This window comes from Poecilia reticulata, linkage group LG2 (genome assembly GCF_000633615.1).
Source record: "Poecilia reticulata strain Guanapo linkage group LG2, Guppy_female_1.0+MT, whole genome shotgun sequence".
In the NCBI taxonomy this organism is placed as follows: Eukaryota; Metazoa; Chordata; class Actinopteri; order Cyprinodontiformes; family Poeciliidae; genus Poecilia; species Poecilia reticulata.
Window position 1 is genome coordinate 29,056,509 of NC_024332.1, and position 9,581 is coordinate 29,066,089.

The following is a 9,581-nucleotide window of genomic DNA, read 5'->3' on the forward strand; positions in this document are numbered from 1 at the left end:
TTTGGAGACTGAGTTGGTTTATTTTTCCTGCCTTTGTCTGACATAAAGCAAAATTTTCCAGGATAAGAGCAGGAACCTGCAGACAAAGAGCCGTGGAGACAGCGGAGCCTGACAACAGCCTGAATAAGTTTAAACCCAGATGTGAAAAGTKAAGCTAAAACGTGCAACAGAAACCTTTTCAAAGCTGCACGTGTGCTCCTTCATTAAAAAAAAAAAAGAAAAATGAAACAAAAAACAAACAGCTGTGCAACTTCAATTTTAAGATAACCCCTGAGTGTCACAGACTTGGGTCAGAGTTCCTGCAGAATCTGCAGCATGTGGGGCTTTTTGACCTGCAGTAATAGTTGTTTCAATGATATCCAGTTCTTTATCATTTTAGATACAGTGCCTTGGAATTTTATATGACCCAACATTGTCGACTCCATAGTTGTGAAGTGGAAATAAAATGATCAGTTCTTAATGAATTAAAACAAAAAGCAGCTGCAAAYATTCGTATCCTGCCCCCTTTGCTCTTAAATCCAGTGCAACCAGCTGCCATCAGAAGCCAGCAGATAAATAAAATCTACCTTCGTGTAATTTCAATGTTTCTTATTAAAAATAGACACATTCGGTGTAAATCCAGCTGTTCTGTGAAGGCTTCAGAAGTTTATTGAGTTAGTGAACAAACAGCATCACGATTACGTATTAGACAGGCCAGGGTAATAGCTGTGGAGAAGTTTAAAGCAGAGTTGGGTTAGAAGCACTACAAAGCACTGCTCAGTCCATCATAAAATGGACAGAGTATGGCACGGCTGCAGACTGCATTATGCTTTGGGAGATGCTTTTTCTAAAAAGAAACGGGAACKTTGGTGAAGCTGAAGCAACGCAGTGGACAATCCTGGAAGAAAACCTAAATCCAATTAATWATTGGCAAGTCTTGAAAATGTATGTCTTCAGAAACCATCCATCTTATCTAACTGAGGTTGAACTATTTTGCAAACGAGGACAGGTAAAACAAAAATCCAGTCTTTGGAGCTGCAATGGTGCTAAGGAAAAACTCCCATAAAAGACTTGTAGCTGTAGCTGTTGGAAAATTTGGTTTTGCAAAGTGTTTTATGGGGGACTGAATATAAGCCTTTCAAATTTACAAAAAAAAAAAAAGAAGGAAAAAAAAGGGTTGACAACCAGTTCAGTAATTTGGTTCACAATTACACTCTTGAAGCTGATCGATCTCATTACATCTCAACTGGTTGTGACGCTGCAGCATGTGAGAAAAGTTCAAAATGTACAGATACACTGTAGCACAAACAACATAGACTTTGCTTATGCAGCAGATCCCAATCTTGGCACAAAAAAAAAAATAAAATCAATGTATTTGCTCAGCCTGACGTGAGATAACCAAGGAATGTCAGACTGAACTTTGCGCACATGACAGGATAACAAATGATGGTCCAAACTTCTTGGTGAGGAGGGGCCAGGCTGCGACTCCCATCAGTAATCCCCTCAGTGTTGACGTCAGCCACGCTGCCTCCTCCGCGGGGACGCTGTGGGTGAGTGTTGGAGCAGAGCAGGCTTGCGGTCAGTGTGCATCCCAGGACGCGACGACGCCGTAGCTGGAGCTCAACTTCTCAGCTCATCGCTTTTCACTTCGTGGCCGCTCGGAAACTTTTAACAACAATGGGTAAGTTCAAGAAAGTCAAAACGAAGACGTCCTGTAAAGTTGTGACACTGGAAGTCTTGTCAAGATTTTGTCTTTTTAGGGATCACAGCGTGGGGTTGAGACACGCAGCTCCTCAAACTTTTCGTGAGGGCGCGCCGATTGTTTTTTGACAGGAGCGAGGGTTCTGTTGTGCAGCAGAACCGGGCTGTTTATCTGACCCGCTTTCGTGAGGATCGGCATTAGAGCAACCTAGATGTTGAGGAAAGCGATTAGGGAGATTATGGAGATTCCTCCAGTCAACTCTGAGGGAGTGCGTGGAGGTGTTAACTTCAGGTCAGCGAACTGTCTTCACTGTTCCCTGCAGACAGACGGACACAAAGACAATGCATTCGTTGAAAACCTATTTTCAATATGGCAACGCCCTTTTTCATCAGCATCTATTGATCATTAGTGCAGAAGTGATTGACTTTAGTCAGGGGCGTTGCTAGACATGAAACCAATGGGGCCTGAGATTAATTTTCTCAAATGCTCGTATTTACAAAGTGAAATGCTCAAATTTCATGTTCAGTTTAATGTCATGCATCGCATTGCAGCCTACTTCTGTTTATTTTGGCTCTGCTTCCTGTTCACGGGGAGTTGACAGGGKCGGTCTTCAGCATGGTCTGACTTGGGCCAATAAAATATATCTGTGTTTCATATATTTTAAGGAACTAAAAATATAAGTTCACATGGAATTTTCTAGATTTGCTTTTTTTTTTCATTTTACTGTGACGTTTTTAATTTTTAATTTTTGTTTGCCCCACATCTAATCTGACTGTTGACACCAAGTATTTTAGACACAACAACAGCAAGCATGTGTCCTACACCTCTTTCTCCAGTGTTTTGACTGTGTTGCTGTGCCGCATACAGTTCTAGTGAAATTGAATTAACATTTTAGGTAAATTTTTGTGTGTGTGTGTGTGTGTGGTAAAACATTTTTAGGGAAGCAAGATCAAATCAGTTCAGTGGTAAAATATGAGAGACCAGGACTCTATCAAAGTGGGTACAAATGGTCACATGGCCATTATGTCTTATTTTTGTTAGTGAAAAACGTACATGTATGAAACAACCAAAACTGCAAGAGCATGAAATGGCGGTTTGGGAGATTGACCAATCATCTCAAAAACTGGTTTGTATATGAAATTACAAACCAGTTTAAGGGAACAACATTTATGGACAAAACAAACAAAGACATAATTTTTTTAACTTGTTTTCTAAATTTAAATGTATAAACTCCATGGCTTACAGTCAATAAATAACTATCTTTCTTTAAAATAATGAAATGGACATTTAGATTTTTAAAGTGGGTTATCCCCCCCATAAAACTCCACAAACACTACTGGGCACAACTAATTTTTTTCTTTTCTTATTCCTTTTATCTTTTCCTTCCAAACATTTTCACTTTCTTGTAACCGTTAAAGGCAAATCTTTGGGTAGGTTTTTTTTTGTTTTTTTGTTTAACAGTACTAATGTTTTTTCCTTAAATTTGAGTTGAGATGAGATGGGGCGTGGCATCGCAATCATTTTAATGAAAATAAAAGGTTAGTACAATGTTTTCCCAACAAAAACTTTTAATATATGTACCTTGGGAGATTATGTTATTGGAAACATCTTGAAGCCTGCGTGCTTTGAAAGCTCATAAACTGCAGTCTGGAGTTAGAAAGGAGACGGTCCCATCTTTAAATGAGTTCCAAGTGTTGACCATCTGCGCTCCAAACCTTGAGGTGTGGCAGATTAATGTTTGGAAACTTCTCACTCGTGCTGAAACTGCACATGCAGGATAGAACAAATCGATTTAATAACTGTATCATTTCGAGTGGCTGAGCTGGGTTCCGTAATCTTTTAATAGCTGATGTTGTTCGACACGCCGGAGCTGAGGCTGTAGGGAAAAACGCTGTGAGAAAGTGTATCAATGCTCATTAATTCACTCTGAAGCTCTCACAGAAGCGCCTTTGTGCTCCTAATTTGGAGCCGCTCCTTTGTGCGACTTCAGTGGCTCTTAATGTAGAGGGAGAAGTTCACTGAACTGCAAGTTTCATAGCGGATGCCCTGTGAACCAATTCCCCACAGACCCTCATTCTGTGCCTCATTCTCCATCTCAGTGAGGATATTACTTTGCATAGCAATCAACCTTTTGTGCATTGTCTGCTTTATATTCAAATATTCTCAAAGGTTTTTTTTGGGGTTTTTTTCATGATAAAGCAGCGTAGCCTGTTGTGAATGTGAAGACTCGTTTGGTGCTGTAAAAAAAAAAAAAAAAAACCTTCTGGTAATCTTAGTTCTCTGTTTCATGAGAAATAGAAAATTGATTAACTGTGAGCATGATAAGAGTCCAGCCCAGAATAAACAGGATGTCACAAAGCTGATTGTGCTTGGGGCTGAACTTAAATAACTTGCGTCTGATTTAATTTTTGACATGGCATTCGCCTCTCAGAGGAGAGTTTTAGTGTCTTCTCTATCCTTTCTTTGGATGATCTAATCGTGCACTGCTTTGATTGAAGGTTGCGAGAAGATAACCTGTCTTCAATCTGTTGTATTCAACCCAGAGAAAGCCTTCAGTGTTCAGTTCTGTGATCCCAACTGGGAGCTTTTGGAGAACACTGTAGCTTTGAGGTTTCTAATTATTAAAATGCCCTGCATTTAGTTTGAACTATCTTCCCATCAACAACTGACTTGGAGCCAAACAAAAACTCCCCAATCCGTCTTCCTGCCACTGCCATGTTTCGCCTTTGGGGTGGCCATGCAGAGTTACACAACAAGAACAAAAGACTCAATATAGGTCAGTGGTAGAGGAGTTGTTTTGCAATTGGGAGATTGTAGGTTGGATTTCAGTTTCACATGTCACATGTCACTGTGAATGTGAATGTGCGTGCATTTGTGCAAATCGGTAAATGATTTTTCAGAATAAAAGGGGGGTCAGCAATTCCTGTAAGCCATATTTATTTGAGTACAAAACTAAACTCGTTCTGTTGACAGATGTTCTTGCCTTAGATTTTGATCTCTGCAGCTCCTCCAGAGTAGCCATGGGCACATTGTTGGCTGTAGTGTTTCTAATTGTTAAGAATCCAAACTGATGTCTCTTAAGTGTGTAGTAGCTCAAGTTTTGAGAAGTAGTGTTTCATTACTCCAGACGTCAATCAAAAAACAAATGTTTCAGCAGTTTCGCTTTGTCTTTGTACGGTTACCACCAGGAACAAACAGAACTTTTCTGTCCTGAGACCTGGCCACAGTTAAAAGGTGGTGGTGGATGGGAAGAAGAAAACTGGGCCTTCGATTTAATTGTAGGCAATTTACATAATGCCAGCATGTTCACTGCCATTATACTTTGTTTAAGAAATGTGGGCTGATATGGTTGCTGAATGCTCTGCACAACTTGATCAAATTTTAATAGCACAATGTAACACACAGATTCAATTTGAATAAGGCGAGCAATTTGCTTTGCTGCTGTAGGTGGGATTTCAATAACCCAAGTAGGTCCTAATGTAAGTCAAAGTAAACTTACTACCAGTCTGGGCCGCATCACTATGGGTGTGGTGAAATGCCATGCTGTTAAGTGGCGGTGAACAGATTTTCTAGCTCCTGTCTAAAGTAAGGGGATATTTTAATTTCACGTTTTGTCAGTCAAATAGAGTAAATTATGGTAATTTTTGTCTTCTCTAGAAAATAACTTGTTTTTGTTTTTTAGTGGAAACCTATGAAACATCTTGCATGGTATTTTTGTCACGTAGTTAGACAAATAATTCAGTAACTCAGTTATTGTCATAGCTTAGCTGCTGAAACCTTTTTTGATGTTTTTTCCACGACATCGAGTGGAGAGACGGTGCTTGCAGTCTGGCTTGTAAAGCTGTCACTCAAACAGAAAGATAGTTTGACTTATTTCTTACAAGTTTGACCTAATCAAGTACGATAGATGCTATGATCACAATTGTGCTCATGTACTGGTTGAACTCCAATGAGAATCTGAAACCAGGAACTGATTTCAGACCTTTTCTAGTTCACGAATAACCCAAAATATATTTCCTCTCTCCAGTTTCACCAGATCCCCTTGATCAATTCTCGCTCTGTCTGCCTCTTTCATTGTGTCCTTGGGTAAGACACTTCACCTGCCTCCTGGTGGTGGTCAGGGGGCCCGGTGGCACCGGTGACCGGCTCGCTGCTGTCAGGGTGCCCCAGGGCAGGAGTGGCTTCAATCAAGTAGCTTGCCACCATCAGCATGTAAATAACTGARTATAGTGTGGAGTGCTTTAGGGTTCTCTGAAGTTGATAAAGCGTTGTATTGCTATAGGTCATAAGGTATATATGACTTGTTTTACCTCTGTGGACCTCGGGATTTCATCAGCAGTTTGCAGTTTTTTGGAATCTCCTTGTACAGTATCTCCCAAAACAAACATCTGTTTTGTTCTCTTGCTCGCTGCAGGACTTGTGATCCTCTTCAACTGCCCTGCGTCTCTAGCACCACCATTTTGAATAGCAGTTTTGTGGGACGCGATGTTAAAACTCGACACATTTGCATTTCGTGTGATCCTATAATTATGGCCTGCGTGCAGCTGGTTGCAGCAAGACCTCGAGGCCCCTCATGGACTGGCTGCAGATGAAGACATTGACGTCACGCATGGCTCGTGGTTTAGCAGACAGTGAAACCAAGAACTGATTTTGACTTGAGGTTAATTTTTGTGTCATAAATTATTTCCATGACTAACGTGACGCTTTCATTGCTAAATCGGGTCCTTTGATGGGCTGAATTAGTCACACTAGCTCGAGCTTTGTCTCTTGCTGTTTCTGATCTGTTGCTTGTCTTGGGCTCTTCTACATTGCACATGTTTTTGCTCATCTGAGCTGAGGGTATCTGGGACGTGTCACTGCAGTGAAACTGTATGTGCTGTGACCCTGCATCCTCTGAGTCTGAGGGGAGGAAAGACCTGTGACCGGTGGTGCTGGGCAAGCCAGGCACTTTGGCACAACAGCAAATTGTCAGTCTAGGGCAGAGCAATAACAGAGAGTCAGATAAGCTCTTCCTACTTTAAGTTGACTCATGATTCTTCTGCTCAGAGGCAAATTGGAGGTCACAAGCACATGCTCCTCTTCTCCAAGCTCAGTAATAAACAGGCTTGGAGAATGAGTTGCTGTGGGGGTGGTAAGCGGTTGTGCAGTAGTAGCTTTGCTATTTAAATCAAAAATCTTTTTCAGGCCGTCTTTGAATTTCAAATTTGAAATATGTTCCAGTCCGTTTGTTAACCTCTGAAGACCTAACATTTTTATGTCACCATCAATAATCTGCAAATTGCTCTCTGTCTTTGCTTTGCAGTCATTAATTACAGCGAATATTCTCCATAATGAGCTTGCCGCTGTCGTAGTTATGTGATTTCTGGGCCTCTTTCCATTTGGCATCTCATGTGACTGGGCATCTTAGGTTATTGTACAATCGACGAGGCCTGTCCGAGGACTTTCTGYAGCCGTGCAGCTCCGGAAAGACACATTTTAGTTCTGTCGAAAACTTTATTCACATCCATCTCCTCCTCTTCCTGCTGGTCCACTTTGTTTCCCTTGAAATCTCCCGTCTTCCTTCTTCTGGGTGTCTTTCATCTTCGCTGAGCTCTCCAACTCCTCCAGGTCTGCCTGATCAGTCATGTTAATTTGCTGAGCTGATAAGTCCTCAGACAACAAAGCGAGCCATTGGGCTTTGTGACATAATAGAAATAGAGGTTTCTTGGTTGGATTCTTTCAGTGATGGGCTTCCACCATGGTGGTGTAAAAGGCTAATGAACACAGTGGATGGAAGGTGGTGTGTGAGTGATGTTTTGTTGCTTTTACATTCAGAAATCTYGTCAGATTTGAAAATATTTTTACAAATTTCATTCTGGAGTGTGTCATTATTTTGTATTTAGCCCCCTCTAACCTGATTTAAAAAAAAATTAAATTTGTAAAAACGTGTTTAAGACCATGTATTTCATCCCCTGTCCAAATTATTCACTACTGTGTCTTGGTCTATGACATTAAATTCCAATAAAACTTTATGTAGTTTGCAGCTTTAATGCAAACAATTACAAAGTAGTTCAGCGGATCCTAATACTTTTCCAAGTGTCACAGTCACTACGTTATCTATATAATTAAAGGTTAGYACTTKAAATATCTTCTCTATGCAAAAAAGAGCAAAGTTTTATGACAGGCACACGCAGCTGTAGGCTTGTATAGGACAAAATTATTCAAYTGACACAATCTGGTCATTATCTACAGATTTAAGAACAGATCTGATTATCAGAGTTCGGCTGACGAATACAGCTTCCTTTTCAGCTTGACATCCTGCTGGCATCGCTTCATGTATTCAGAGCAAAATGGGGGTCCTTGTTAGTGGAGCAGCAGTTTCGATCACTGTTGTGTTCACAGTCAAATGATTGTTCCAGAAGGCCTGGTGGAAATAATGGGTCACGGTAAGCGAAGAGATGCTGCAGCTGATGAGCGTTTATTCACTGCTCCAACAGGCATTCAGCAGTGTTGCACTGCTTTCTGCTCTCGGTGTGCTGCTTGTGACAGCCACATCTTGCTCAGAATTAAAATTAATAGATAAAAGGACTGTTTGTACTTATTTACTCATATTCTTTCACTAATAAAATCAACTGTAGTGTTTTTTTTTTTTGTTGTTGTTCTAAAATGTACAATTTTCTTTTACAAGCACTCGGATTACACTACATGTCAAATTTATGGCAGCAACTACAAGTTTGTGTTCACAATTTCTTTCATAAACTATAGAATGKATTTGATGAATTTTAGGATGTATTTGCAGCATGACTGACTCTGCTTTCATTGATGTGAACCATTTCACACAATTTACTCGCAGATAAACAGACTGTGGCTGAATAAATGTCACAGAGGAAAATGAGACCTGAGTTTTAGCTTTGGGGAGATTTGCAACAGTTACAACTTTGTTGCAAAATTATAAAGAAAATCCYAGTTTGAATATTCATTTATGCAATGCTGTTATTTGATACAGAGGAGCCTACTTTGAAGAAAACCAGAAAATTCATCTCTAAAAAGACTGAGGGTGACTTTTTATATAATCTGTTGTTGTTGATATTAATGAAATTGATCATTTTTTGYACAAATTTGATCTACCTTCCAAACTTTTGCTTTTGTGGTGTTCAGTGAAGCTGCTGCCAGTAGTGAGTGTGTTTCTGTGCATGGATGTGTGGCTTAAGAAAATACTGCATAAACWATTGTTTTAACATAGCGGTTCTCAACGTGGGCGGTACCGCCCCCCCAGGGGGCGTTCAGAGGACGGCAGGGGGCGCTGGCGGAAATTTTTACAAAAGGGGGGCGCTGAGATTCCTCTGGGGGCGTTTGGTTGAAGGTAAACTTTACACCATATATGCTCAACAATACCACTTTGAGCAACTTGCTAAAACATGCTTGGCTGCAACGATATCGATGGCAGCTCTCCTTCTATTCAGTGTTTGTTAGCTTCTTGGCGCAGCTCCGCTCCTGCTAGTAGCTTCACTGGCGTTACATCGGCTGATGACGTTGCTGTGATTCACTTTGTCTGGAGTCTGATTTTAAAATATTTCATGTTTTATTGAGGATTTTTGTACATATGCTTTGAGACCATAGAGAGCGTTCATTTTATAGCGTTAACCCTGGTGCTGTAAGTGGTCCGGTATGAAACGGGTGTGATAGAACAATGGTACCACAGCACTTTTAAATTTCAATAATCAGGATACCGAAATTGTTTCCATTGTTTTAAAAGGTTTATATCAGTCTGCCTTTTCCCCATCGATACGCCCTGCACCTTAGGGAGTTAAAAAAAGACACGCACATTGCGCAAAACTCTGAAACAGGAGAAGCGGGACATAAAACGGAGCGACGAACTAGATGTGAGTTATGGCATAAAAACAGAGAATCCGACGCTGAA

At 40.6% G+C, this 9,581-nt stretch overlaps 1 protein-coding gene across 2 annotated transcripts in view; it reads left to right on the forward strand.

Annotated features, from left to right (window-relative positions):
- Positions 1-1,514: 1,514 nt before the first annotated feature.
- gpm6bb (glycoprotein M6Bb) overlaps positions 1,515-9,581 on the forward strand; it is a 37,142-nt gene continuing 29,075 nt past the window's right edge. Inside the window, exon 1 of one of the 2 annotated variants that reach the window (XM_008400648.2) lies at positions 1,515-1,660. In XM_008400648.2, the coding sequence (XP_008398870.1) occupies positions 1,657-1,660 (4 nt within the window). In that variant the 5' untranslated portion in view covers positions 1,515-1,656. The remainder of the gene's footprint in view (positions 1,661-9,581) is intronic. The other variant, XM_008400656.2, reaches the window with a different exon arrangement.